Genomic DNA, 14,728 nt, shown 5'->3' on the forward strand with positions numbered 1-14,728 from the left:
AGGCCCCCCTCCCCCCCTTAGCCCCACCGTTGGTACGGGACTAAGCAAAAATTTACAAGTGTAAAAAGCCCGTATGACGAGGCAACAGCATTTGCTCCAGCGCCAATTTTCTCCAAGGACTTAAGGATATAATGGGGCTTTAGGTTTACTTCGACGTGAGGATTATGGATAGCGTTAGACGAATGCTTGTAGTTAAGTTTTACGTTTGGCTAGCCTGCAGCTATTACATGGGAACAATTGTCGTAGGAAAATATGTATATGAAAACCTCCGACATACACAATATACACACCTGCATTTACGTACATCAAACCCACATGCAAATCTGACTCAGTACATCTAAACACCTTCAATGATGCCATATTTTTCCGACACTGATATTGATATCGTAGTGTTGTACAGTGCGTATCAAAAATTGTAATAGTAAGCTACGGAGAGCACAATGTTGGTTGTGAGGAAAGGGAATCTTCTCCTCTTTCCATTGATATCTAATTATGTTGACAAATGTCATGCATGACTGACCACATGAACTTTAAAGACAACAATGACAAATCGCACTTTTTCCAAGTTTGCGTGTTATTGCGAAGAACAATGCATGTCTCACTGCATGGATGAGATCTGTCAATGAAAGTGGTCAAATCATCAGGCCAGCCTGCACGACTGCAAGTTCGTGTTGAGGGCTTCTTCTAACCTCTTATGGTTCACAATCTAAAGTGTTGTTCCTGAAGTCGACGAAGTTTTTTTAGATTAATTCAGAAATTTAGCAAATCAACGCTGGATTACATATAGTCACACAAGCTCTATCATTTTATAAATGACATTATTTACAACATCATACAAATGTTTATAAATTTATGAACTGAAAGAAGCAATATATCATGTGCGTCTTAATAGTATTATATATGATTTTCTTGATGCATTATTTACACGAATGCTAATGGAATAGTTTACATGTCATAACAGCATGGGCGTCACGGGGGGGGGGGGGATGCGTTGGACAAAAAAAAAAATCACCACTTCCGTCTGCGAGCGACCTCAACACCTGACGCAAAATAAGTATTCTTGTTTGTTTATTCTTTTTTTTTTTTTTGCACTAGGGACAACAAAATCGTGAACAAAAACAATTGTCATCCTGGGCTCTGTCAGCACTGATTTTATACATATCTACGAGTATTCTACAGTGTTTACTACTTATTGACCGTACTGTACATCCGTACGGTACGGAGCACGTACTCGTTTGCATGTACTTGTGCTACTTACAAGTATGCAGGGTCTACGTTCAGCACGTTATCTCTGACCAATCCATATTGATAATGCAAGGCCAAGGCGAGCCTTACCTCATAAAAAAAACAACAACTGGAGGGGCGAGTATATCATTTTGCCTAGTCCACTCTTAATTCCGGAGGCGAGGAGATTTTTTTTTTCTTTTTTTTTTTTTTGCTGGAAAAATAAAAGTTTACCTCCATAAAAATATAGGAAGGGCAAGCATATTTGTCCCCCATCCCATCATGACAATTAGTGAGATGGGAAGATTTTTCTGCTTTTTGACAGAAAAAAGTTGCCTCCATTAAATGTTCGAGGAGCAAGCGCACCATATTTGCCCCACCCCACATAATTATAATTACCGAGATGAAAAGATTTTCTTCCTTTTTTTTGTTAGAAATCTGTCCAATTATTTAACAGAAAGCGTGCACCAGACGGCAGTTGCTGAATTTCACTTCTAAAAAATCGAAGTCTCTCTCGAGTGGGAGGGGGATACCTCTTCCCACACCTCCCCCCGTTCGGTCTATTTTCCATGGACCCAATGACAGATTTACAAATGTTTGATCGAAAGTGTGCACCAAAACTGTCACTTTACTTAATGAAAACAAATGCAAAGGGGGGGGGGGGGGGGTTCTACACCGTTCAATTAACAATTGACCCTTTCCTATTGGCGTAGCCAAGGGGGGGGGGGGGCGATGGGGCATTCCCCCCCCCCCCCATCCCCCAACATTTTGACCGGGTATTTGGAAGGCGGAAAAAGTATAATCGAATATTGGAGAGGTATCTTACCACCCTCCAATTGCTTTGTCCCTTCTATAGACTTTGTACACTATATGGGGAATGAGAATTTCCGGATTTTCCACAAGAAGTGTGCTTCAGATCGTTTTATATCAATTCTAAAAACTCAAAAGCTCGAGAGGGAGGGGTATCCCACTCCCACATCCTCCCCTAATCTCTATCTCACTATACTTTGTACATACACAGAGTTGACGCACACTCGGAATAAGAGCCATTTACATTTAACTGGACAAAGAAAAAATTCTTTAAATTATCATTTTTGGGAAGGGGCTGCAAAAAATTCAAGTACAGTTGTATTGCACCAAAAGTTTGCCCCACATCGCTGAATTTGAGGTCTGAAATTAAAAAATCATCTTTGTTTGGGAGGAGAAATGCTCCTTATGTAAACCCTCGTGTGCGTGCTTTTTTCAGTTTGATTGCTTAACAGACAACGTTCATAATATTCAGTGTAAGAATGAATACAAGAAGGTTATTTAAATCACACCATTTTATAGGCAAATAGTTTGATACTGATTTACATCAAAATGTACTGCTACTGTAGTGGGACTGTTCCAAGTCGATAAAACACGCAAAATCCTGTATCAAATTGCACCATTTACAAAATCAAAATACAAAAAGTTCCACCGTGGGAGGGGAAACACCCCCTCCCACTACATCCCCCCACTCCCCCCGCGCTCACTCCGTTCGCTCTTGTTTCGTCGGGGTCATCCCACTAAATGATAACTGGTTTTTATATAGCGCATTTCACACACTTCAGGGTTTTAATGCGCTTTACAGACAATTATTACCCCGGTCACTGGATACATTATTTCCAACCAGCACTAACAGTGCTCATTCTCCACTCCCTGGGGAGCATTCCAGCCAGTCGCAGCCATTTTACAGGCGCGCACATGCTGATCAACCAACATAAGCTTTCTCATCCTACCGGGTACCCATTTATACTCCTGGGTGGAGAGCAGCAATGTGGATAAAGTGCCTTGCTGAAGGGCAAACGTGTCGGGCTTGGCATGGGCTCGAACCCACGAACCATACCACGCTCATGTCGTTCACAGACGAGCGCTCTTATCCACTCAGCCACGACACCTCCACACTAGACCGACACCCACGAGTTCGACACTGAAAACAGGTCCATGAGTCATACAGCCAATGAGTTCGACACTAGGCAAATAAAGCCCATGAGACCGACACTAAGTCAAAACAACCCACGAGTTCGACAGATACAACACGGCGCGTAATGTGTCGGTCTCGTGGGCCTTGTTGGCTTAGTGTCGAACTGATGGGCTGTATAACTCCTGAGCTGTATAACTCATGGGCTGTATGACTTGTGAGCTGTATGACTCGTGAGCTGTATGACTCGTGGGCTGTATGACTTGTGAGCTGTATGACTTGTGAGCTGTATGACTCTTGGGTGTCGGTCTCGTGACGTGCACCCGCAGAAACACCTTGGTTCAAGCCTTGTCGTATCTCGCCTTACGCAGTTCTGCCAGATTCGTTTCGTTTATTCATTCCAATAAAATCGGAGTTTACAAAACATAGAAAACAATATTCAATCGAAACTAAATAAATGACAAAATGCAGACAAGCAAAGTTGAACTTTATATATTTTCCAAATCAGACAGTTCAGTGGAAATGAAAAAGAGAACTAAAGAAAAGCCTTGAGGCCTTGTATGAAATAAGTTCCCTCAGGTATGTATGAGTACTAGAATATAGATGCAAACTAAGTGTTTCACAGGTTCAAGACAAGGACAGTACAAAACAAAAACATATATTATATATAACAATATATAAAAATGTGCAGAAAAAAGATATGGTTTAGTATTTGTCAAAAAGCCCTTTTTGACAGATTTTTTTTTTGAAGCGTATATCATTTTACAAAGAATTCCAAACAATGGGGAGATTAAAACGGACAATTTCTTCTTTAAAGCAAAAGTTGTATTTACCTTAAACATATGAAATAAATTACTCTTACGAGAATCATAATGATGTATCCTGTTATTTACGCAAAATATTTGAGAAATATTAGGAGGTAACATAATCTGAAAATGCAGATATCCAGTTATGATTGTATAATATGAAAAATCATGAAAATTCAAAATATTCAACTTTTTGAATAAAGGGGCTGAATGAGCAAAATAATCACCACCAGTGCAAATACGAATTGCCTTCTTCTGCAACTTTATCAATGCATGTACTTTAGACTGACTACAATTTCTCCAAACAACTACACAATAAGTTGAATCAGGTAATATCAATGAATTATACAAAATGATATGAGCACGTAATGGCAAATAATATTTTACTTTACGAAATATACCGACACACCTGGAAATTTTACTAATAACATAATGTACATGTGTATTTCATTGTAAATGTTTATCGACATAAACACCAAGAAGTTTAACACTCTCTAACCTTTCAATACAAAGTGAATCAACCGAAATTTCAATATTCTCAATTACATCATCAACCTTACTAAATTTATCATAAAAATTACAAAACTAGTTTTTCTAAAGAATAACAATTAAATTATTACTTTTAAACCGGTTAATTACAATTAACCGGTTAATAACCGGTTAAAAACCGGTTAATAACAATTAAATTATTACTTTTAAACCGGTTTCTAACTTTTTCTAACTCAAACTCAATATCATCCTTCAAATTTGCAGTTCCAGATTTGGTGTAACATAAAGTGGTATCATCTACAATCAAAATTTGCAGAAGAATTGATTATATCTTTAATGTAAATCAAAAAAAAAAAAAAGAAGCAAAGGACCCAAATCAGAACCTGGAGGGACACCATCATTAATTGCAGTTAAAAATGAATCTTATGCTAAAATCTAAAATATCATTAATCATTGACCAAGTACCTTTGTTATCATTTGTATTATTTGACATTCTGTAACAATAATTTTTGTTTTAGCATGACGTAAACAACTGTTAACTTTATTTCTATAAATTTTCTATTTCCTTTCATTTATCAGTGTTTAATCATTCAAACATATCTTATACAATTCATGTTTTTTTCTTTATACATCATAACTTTGGGGTAATCCATGGTTTCATTATTTTACTCTTACGGAATTACTTTTCTGCAAAGGCAAAATTCTATCTACAACTGAAATTAACATAAACAAAAATATATCATAAGATTCATTTGCATCAGGAGTTGAATATACAGAAGACGAATCTGAATTATTCAGTTCTTGTTTTACCTTTTTCAAACCTTCATCTGATATTTTCCGATTAATTTTCTCCTTAGGTCTTTCTCATGTTTTAATTTTGTTGTATTTGCAAACATAAAAATTGGTAAATGATTAGTGACATTAGCATAAAAAAACTGCCACAATCCAACTCAGAACAAATGACATTGGTGAAAGTATGATCAATAAGTGTCTCACTATTCCTCGTTATACGTGTAGGGGTATCAATTAAAGAGATCAAACCATAAGATGAGTTGGGATTTATAAAACAACTGGCTTCTTGAGCTTTACGAAATTCCCAATAGATTTATATTAAAATCATCTTAGATATATATACATTTCTGCGTTCATTTGAAATGATACAAAAAACTCTGTTAAAAAAATCAAATAACAAATCTATTTTATCTCCTGGTTTTCTTTATATCACACCCACAGTGGAGTTGTTGTTTCTGCACTCAAAACCAACAAAAAGATATTCACAACAAGCCTTCTCTTCTTCAGTTTGAAGGATATGTGTTAAGCTAAGACTAGATCTGTCATCAAATTTCAGATTAAATTCACATGGAGTATAACATTTGTATAAATTGGATATTTCTAAGATGTGAATATCTGGATCTATGCTTTCAAGTGTATCACTCATTTTGAATGTAAACACAATTATATGTCAAATATTCAACGTCGATGGAATTCATTATAATCAGTACTGATGAATATTGTATTTGCACACAATTTATCATGTCTTGATTAATTCTGCAAGTTTTGAGAAAAGCATGGATGAAAATGACATAAACACACACAGACACATCACAAGAAACATACACATTAGGATTCTTTCAAGACCACTGCTGAAATAAAGGGGAAAAATCAAGCACATTTTTAGTAAAATTTAGTAAAACACAAAAAGCACATCAATTTAAGCGTCAGAAAGAGTTCAAAAGTCTTTGAGTATGCAGAAGATAAAGTTCAAGTTCCACCAGGAGATAAGATGGCCGAGACTTGATAGTTACATGATGCATGCTAAAAGTCACAGCTTTTTTATGTCTTTCGTATTGTGGACCAGTCTCGTTTGGTTGTTTGTTCCTTTCAGCAGCACGTAGATACGATCGTCTCTGCTCCATTCCTGTTCAGCTTTTTTCATTTACCCTTGCCTCACTGAGGAGTTTCTGGTTCCGGGCAGTCGGATCCTCTACGATTGACATCCTCTGACCCTCTCAGAGATTAATCGCCCTCTCTCTCCTTATAAATTTTTCCAAAAGTATTTTCTAAAAATAACTTTCTGTACCGAATCACATCATTTTTTATGGCCCACTTGAAAGAACATGAGAAAAAAAAAACCAAACACACAAAAACACTCAAAACCGGAAAATCGACCAAAATCGACTTAAGGAGTTCTACCAGATTACGGCCTCCTTCTCCAGATGTCCTTCTTGACTTGTATAGTATAAGGGTGTAATACCAACTTTAGTGGTAGCATTCACATCTGCTCCTTGTCGACAAGGATCTTGGCCACCAAGAGATGTCCAATTTACCACATGCCGAATGCAACGGACTATAGCCGTCATTATCTACTGAGTTCAAATCAGCTCGGCCGTGATAAGGCAAAAAACGTGACAAAAACGAGTTTGAAAATTTAATTTGTCCCTATTTTTCCGTCATCGGAGTATGGCAATTTATAAGCAGCAGACTCTGTAAGGTGCTGATAAAGAATATCTCCACAAAATTTCAGAAAAAGAACTTGTTGTTTCAGAGCAATTGACGTGTTTAGAATAGATACAGCCTTTTACCAAAGCAGAGCACTGTACTGATGAGTAATTCTAGTTTGCCAAAAAGCGTATTCTTTCTTTACGTTGCGCTATCATCCTCACGCGGCAACTTATCAATAAGGTAAAAAACGTAACCCGGCTTATGATGCGAAAGCATTCTCCCGCGAAACCACTTCAGTATGCCAAAAGAACGTATCTTGACTTACAAATATCGGCGCTGCATTTCTATCACCTATCTGAAGCTGTAAGGCAGAACGAGGTATCTCGACTCGACAGCAACAATCTTTATCACTCATATAGTTTAACCATTTCGTTAATATGGTGATAAAAGTCCGGTTGTATGCTTTTGAAAATACATTTATAAAGAATATCAAAATATAGTCGACTGCAAAATCATTGATGCACTTGAAAATTTTATTTTTTTTTTTAATAAATAATCGGAATGTAATAAAAGTATAGTTCAAAATAAATATTGATTTTATTCTTTTTGGTTTTCCTTACTTATTTTTTTTTTCTTCATTTATGAGTTCTCGCTGGAAACATGATTAAATTTAGTTCATTATTCATTTAGTTGTTATTGTTACAAATGGCTTTGGATCAATATTGATAACTAACCTACGAGTTTGGGTAAAGTCTTGGAAATATATTTTATTACATTTTTTTTTATGAAAAGGAGACGAAATTGAAATATACATATTTTTTTCTTTTGTTTGACAATTTAAGGTATCAATCTGTTGCATGAGTGGCACCATAGATATATGACTGTATGAGAATTGGTCTAATAAAAAAAGATGAAATGGGATAGATATTTTAATACACATTTGTACACGCACCTCATCTCACAGAGGCATACGCGCATTTTAAATCATATATGTGTTAAAAGTGAGACTACTATTCTAATTTCTTCCTTCTTTTTAGATTTGGTTCATCTGAACAGTTTTCATTGAGATTGCAGAATTCAAACAGAAAGAATAATTGTGTGCGCTTTGTTATGTTGTTATAATGTTGATAATGTTTGGTTGATTGGTCAAAACGTCTAACAATAATGCACCTTAATTCTTTGAGGAAATAAATAAAGATGGTTTAGAATCCAAGTTTACACGTTTTTAGATGTACCTTGGAAACTCATACACATACACATAAACACACGAGTACTCAAATAAAACACAGACATGTCAGACGAACAAACATTCTCTCTATAGAATAACTTTGAGATAGACATGATAGAAATGATGACGCAGACACTGATTTACATCTGTTGAAAATTTTATAGGCAAATACATTATGTGTGCATATCTGTTTCTCAAGACAACAGCATTTACAGAAATCATTTGATTATTTGTCAAGTGTTAAGAATGTGAAATAGAAAACTATAGGGTGTACAATGCAAAATATCGTATACGAATAAAAAGAAAATCAACCAAAATGTGAAATTATGGTTTTAAGCGATATGTACAGCTAACTGAAATTTTAGAAAAGACAAGAAAAAAAAGTCAGGCCTCCACAGTTAACAGTTATACAGCCCAATTGAATGTGATTAACTTTTAGGATAATTTAAAGTGACTAAACTCCCGTATGTATAATAACAACACAATCACATTCTTTATCCTTTTAAAGAACTTCCAAACAACATCAAAGGAAAAAAAGATATCTGTGTTGAAACAAAGTTGTAAACCAAAGATTACTTTTGTCCTTCCGTTCCCTTGCCATGGTTCAATGTCGTTATAAGAAACTATTTATTGTCTGACTTTAGTTTATCTTATCACTTGAGGCTAAACTGAATCCATCAGTATCGACCTTTACTGTCATTAGTTTGTGGACGAATCTACTGTCTACTAGAGCTGCGTTACTCTCTAGACTTTTAGACGTAGATTGAATTTGCGGTCGAAGACGTCAAGCCGTATAACATCAATCCTTCCTTTAATCGGGTGTTCTTGATTTCATCTTTGTAAATATACTAATGAGAGTCAGTGTTGATGTACTTATTACTACAAAAGAATAGTAGTAGTAGTACAAGTATCTGGATACTGTAATGCAGTTTACCCGTTTTCCTTGACCGAAAGATCGGTCTGTATCTGGTCGTTGGGGATATATTCCGCGGAGATTGCGTCTGGCTGCACGAACCCTCCCGTCTCTGGACGAGAGCTATAATCGTCAAGAAGATTAAAGACTCCTCCGGATAGACCCATCTTTCTGTCTACCGTTTTCCTACAACAACGCTACTAGCCTACCATTATTACTAACGTTATGCGCCACGTTTTGCCAAGTACATCTTAAGGTAAGGCAGTCATAGCTGTATGCTTGCTCTTTATTGTATCCCCCTAACAGAGTTCGGAGGATACACTGGATTTGGCCTCGTTGCGCCGCGTCCGCCGCGTCCGCCGCGTCCGCCGCAGAAATTTTCTTGTGAGCGCTCTACTGGCTGCAGTTCTTCTTCGATCATCTTTAAATTTGCAAATAAGGTCTATTATGGTAAAACAAAGACGCCTATTATTTTTGGTGATGGCGCCCTCGCTTGTTCCGTCCTTATAAGTGAAAAAGTTAAATTTTACAGGGTCGGCTTGTGTGTGCCACCCTGGCCTTGTTTCTTGACCGATTTTTTTTTCTTCAAATTTTGTATGTAAATTAATCATAGTCAAATCTATACACTTACCCTATTGATAATGCTGCCCTCACTGTTCCATCTTTTACAGGGTCAAAGGTCACCCTGATCATGTCATCTCATACAACATCCTGGCCTAAAAGGTATAATTTAGATGGGGATAAGGAAGACGGCTTCGGGGAATACATGTGCTCGAACGGGGTCCTGTGCGAGTGCTCTAGTTTTCTTAGCTTTTCTGAGTTTCTTTTTTTAATGTTTTACTCAGTGTTTTCGCAAAATTCAGTATTATGACGCACGAACTTTTAGTGTTAGTACTGAAAGAACTGGACACTCTATTGGCAAAACGTCATTTTCCAAGGTACCTCGATCACACTTAGACCTGGCAAAGAGTAAAACTTACCAGTTTCACCGCTGATTTTTCATTATGGTAGTGCCGTTATCTGGAGGATATCCATTCCCCTGCAAAGTAGCACGATGGGCATGGCTTCATGGCTTTACTACTGCAGCTAAGCTTGCTGCTTATGACAGTCCGCCGTTACTTTGCTGCAGCTGCAGCTCTGTTGCAGACGGCACAGCGGCCGCTGAAATGGATATGCAGCATGTAGGCCTTGCGCCTACACTCTTCATTCGAGTCATGCACATTGCGGTGTATGTTGCGATAACCCAGCATATGATACGTTCTTTATTACTGTGCTGGCAAAGCGCTTTATGATGGCATACGTTCTTTTGGCGTCGCAATTTCCTTCTTTTTCTTTCCGAACCACCATAAAAAAACAGTGTATGTAAAGATACGTTCATTTGCCGTAACAGCGAAAATGCTTTCTTTGTCATTTCTAAATGGAATTCGAAATTCAGGTTACTTTGTTTGCCTAACTGGAAACTGCAAAGTTGTGGAAAAGATGTGAGAGATACGTTTTTTTTAATCTCTGAAATTGTTAAAATTTGAGATTTGAGACATTCAACATTAAAAAGAGCGCACCTTATTGGGCAGCCATATGTTCATAACTAAAAATGCCAAATTTTGGGGTTACGTTGGTTTGCCCTATCACGGCTGAGCTCCGTGGTTTACAAGGAAAAAAACAACGTTTTGGTGTCCCCCCATAGATGCAAGTATCAAGGCATTTAAACCCTTTACATCAGCTGCATGTACATCAGCTCCTTGTTCAACAAGATAGATTACGACTTCTAGATGTCCATTTTGACTTGCACGATGTAAGGGTGTAACACCAGTTTTACTGGTAGTATTCACGTCTGCTCCACTGTCGACAAGGATTTTGGCAACCAAGAGATGTCCATTCCTACATGCAAAATGCAACGAACTGTCACCGTTATTATTTACTGCGTTCAAATCAGCTCCGTGGTTCAAAAGGAAAGAAACAACGTTTTGGTGCCCTTTCATAGATGCAAGAATGAAGGCATTTAAACCATTTTCATCAGCTGCATGTACATCAGCTCCTTGTTCAACAAGATAGCTTACGACTTCTAGATGTCCATTTCGACTTGCCCCATGTAAGGGTGTAATACCAGCTTTACTGGTAGTATTCACGTCTACTCCCCGGTCGACAAGGATTTTGGCAACCAAGAGATGCCCATTATCACTTGCATAATGCAACGAACTGATACCGTAAATATTTACTGCATTCAAATCAGCTCCGTGGTTTAAAAGGAAAGAAACAACGTTTTGGTGCCCTTTCATAGATGCAAGAATGAAGGCATTTAAACCATTTTCATCAGCTGCATGTAAATCAGCTCCTTGTTCAACAAGATAGCTTACGACTTCTAGATGTCCATTATCACTTGCCCGATGTAAGGGTGTAATACCAGCTTTACAGGTAGTATTCACGTCTACTCCATGATCGACAAGGATTTTGGCAACCAAGAGATGCCCATTATCACTTGCACAATGCAACGAACTGATACCGTTGATATTTACTGCGTTCAAATCAGCTCCGTGGTTTACAAGGAAAGAAACAACGTTTTGGTGCCCTTTCATAGATGCAAGAATGAAGGCATTTAAACCATTTTCATCAGCTGCATGTACATCAGCTCCTTGTTCAACAAGATAGCTTACGACTTCTAGATGTCCATTTCGACTTGCCCGATGTAAGGGTGTATCACCGGCCTTACTGGTAGTATTCACGTCTACTCCCCGGTCGACAAGGATTTTGGCAACCAAGAGATGCCCATTATCACTTGCACAATGCAACGAACTGATACCGTTATTATTTACTGCGTTCAAATCAGCTCCGTGGTTTAAAAGGAAAGAAACAACGTTTTGGTGCCCTTTCATAGATGCAAGAATGAAGGCATTTAAACCATTTTCATCAGCTGCATGTACATCAGCTCCTTGTTCAACAAGATAGCTTACGACTTCTAGATGTCCATTATCACTTGCCCGATGTAAGGGTGTAATACCAGCTTTACTGGTAGTATTCACGTCTACTCCATGGTCGACAAGGATTTTGGCAACCAAGAGATGCCCATTATCACTTGCATAATGCAACGAACTGATACCGTTATTATTTACTGCGTTCAAATCAGCTCCGTGGTTTAAAAGGAAAGAAACAACGTTTTGGTGCCCTTTCATAGATGCAAGAATGAAGGCATTTAAACCATTTTCATCAGCTGCATGTACATCAGCTCCTTGTTCAACAAGATAGCTTACGACTTCTAGATGTCCATTTCGACTTGCCCCATGTAAGGGTGTATCACCGGCCTTACTGGTAGTATTCACGTCTACTCCCCGGTCGACAAGGATTTTGGCAACCAAGAGATGCCCATTATCACTTGCATAATGCAACGAACTGATACCGTAAATATTTACTGCGTTCAAATCAGCTCCGTGGTTCAAAAGGAAAGAAACAACGTTTTGGTGCCCTTTCATAGATGCAAGAATGAAGGCATTTAAACCATTTTCATCAGCTGCATGTACATCAGCTCCTTGTTCAACAAGATAGCTTACGACTTCTAGATGTCCATTATCACTTGCCCGATGTAAGGGTGTAATACCAGCTTTACTGGTAGTATTCACGTCTACTCCATGGTCGACAAGGATTTTGGCAACCAAGAGATGCCCATTATCACTTGCATAATGCAACGAACTGTGACCGTTATTATCTACTGCATTCAAATCAGCTCCATGGTCTAATAGGTGAGAAACAACGTTTTGGTGCCCTTTGATGGATGCAGTGATGAGGGCATTGACACCCTTTACATCACCTACATTTACATCAGCTCCTTGTTCAAGTAGATGACGTTCAGCTTGAAGTTGCCCGCTTTCATCTGATGAATCATCACTTTTTTTCAAAGAAGTTACATCGGCTTCATTGTCAGTTGAGAGTGTGTGACCCTCATGAAATTGCTTACGACTGGCGAGTAGCAGCGGTCTTGAATCATCCATCTTTGTAGTAGTCGTCACATTAGTCTCCTGAGCCATTAGATATGATTCCACGTCTAGGTATGCAGTCAAAGATACAAGTGTTAGGACATGTATTAATTGAAAATTAGCAGTTTTCACATCTCCAATTTAAGGGTTATTTGCAAACCCAATGTTTACAAGCAAGGACTCCGCCAAATCATGTTTCAGTTTAAAGAGACAATGGTCCTGCAATCACATCCTTTTCCCAGTGTTGCTCACATCAATGTCTGTGATGTAACCATGTGGCGGAAATAAGGAAGCTATAATATGAGAACAGAAAAGATACGGACTGATATCAATATATTCTCTGTCTGCAAAATAAAGGCAGTTGATAAAAAATGTAGGCTAACATCAATATACAGCCTTTAACTCTGATTCCCAGAGGGTCAGTCCGTATCTTTATTGATAGTTTTACCTTTATATATCGAGGATGTGGAACAATTATCTCTATAATGCAACGGGATTTGAAACATTTCAGATGAACTCTTATAAAGCTGCAAAATATTTACATTTCTATGCATTTTCTTGTAAATTAAAAAAAACATTATAAAAGTGCCTGATTTTGTTCTATCTTGAAGGTGATAAATCCGAAATGAATAGATAGAAATTTTGTATTTTTATTGGTTTTGATACTCATATTCTGAATGGTAGCCATAATCTGACTTTTATTTATAGATCTGTTTCCCAATAGTTTCCGGAAAATGCTCGAAAGCAATAAGGGGAGTATTGATGATCCCATAGTAAAACCGGATGATTTGTTTCCTAAATTACATTTCAGATTAAAAATAATAGGTAAGATATCAGCCTGAATGGTATCGAAAATACTTGCTTCAAAAGCGTGCAGTGTGCAATGAATGGGATAAAAAAAGATATAAATCTCCCCGGCCACAGCAATAAATGGATCATCAGAATACCAATCTGAAATTGAGCATGGTCTATTTACACATTCCACACCTGACTAATGTCAGCTTTCCATGTAGTAACATCATACCTTCAGAGTTGAAATTGAAGAGGGTGTACATGGTTTGAAGAAATGAAAAGGGACCATAGAGACGTACCTATAATGACATCATTCCACAAAAAATGTGGTCTTGAAAAACTGCTTAAACGCTAATTTCCCATTAGTTTTATGATCCAAAACATCAGAATAATGTAGAGAAAGACTTGCTCTTTCGGCAATTACAAAAAATAAAATGAGGATGGACTAGTTCAAATCCTTTTACATATTTTGCGTCCTCACGTAAATCACCGCACGCGACTTTTTTGTTATTTTAGCGATACACGGTGACGATATGAAGATTATATTACAGTGTATATAATTAAACGAAGACTGAACCACAAAGAAATAGTGTGGGTATAAATGTGAAACAATTCACTTATAGATAATTGCTTTCACAGTAACACAATCACTGTTATAAGATTATCTTTCTCCCCGATTAAAGTTTATATATCTCCATGTAACGAAGAATAGTATCGTAAAGTTTTCTCAAATGTTCAATAGTGGAGAAAAAAGAATGACATCGCAGATGTATCATAGTACCTGCCTATTCATCTTTGCTTTATTCTCAAGGATTGAAAATGAGCTTTATGCTTTAATTGTGTGTCAGATTTTATCTGACTCACATTGTGCCTTTCGTGGGTATTACAAATGTATAAGCATTCATCATTCATTAGCTGGTATATGCT

The 14,728-nt window shown here is 37.4% G+C and overlaps 1 protein-coding gene across 1 annotated transcript; it reads right to left on the reverse strand.

Moving 5' to 3' along the window:
* Positions 1–10,669: 10,669 nt before the first annotated feature.
* Positions 10,670–13,024, reverse strand: LOC139712204 (uncharacterized). The gene has a single exon (XM_071624043.1). It carries the CDS (start codon positions 13,022–13,024, stop codon positions 10,670–10,672), a length of 2,355 nt encoding a protein of 784 aa, XP_071480144.1.
* Positions 13,025–14,728: the final 1,704 nt, after the last annotated feature.

The sequence above is a fragment of the Diadema antillarum genome, unplaced genomic scaffold (assembly GCF_040938485.1).
Source record: "Diadema antillarum isolate AM-2024a unplaced genomic scaffold, OU_Dant_1.0 seq00001773_RagTag, whole genome shotgun sequence".
In the NCBI taxonomy this organism is placed as follows: domain Eukaryota; kingdom Metazoa; phylum Echinodermata; class Echinoidea; order Diadematoida; family Diadematidae; genus Diadema; species Diadema antillarum.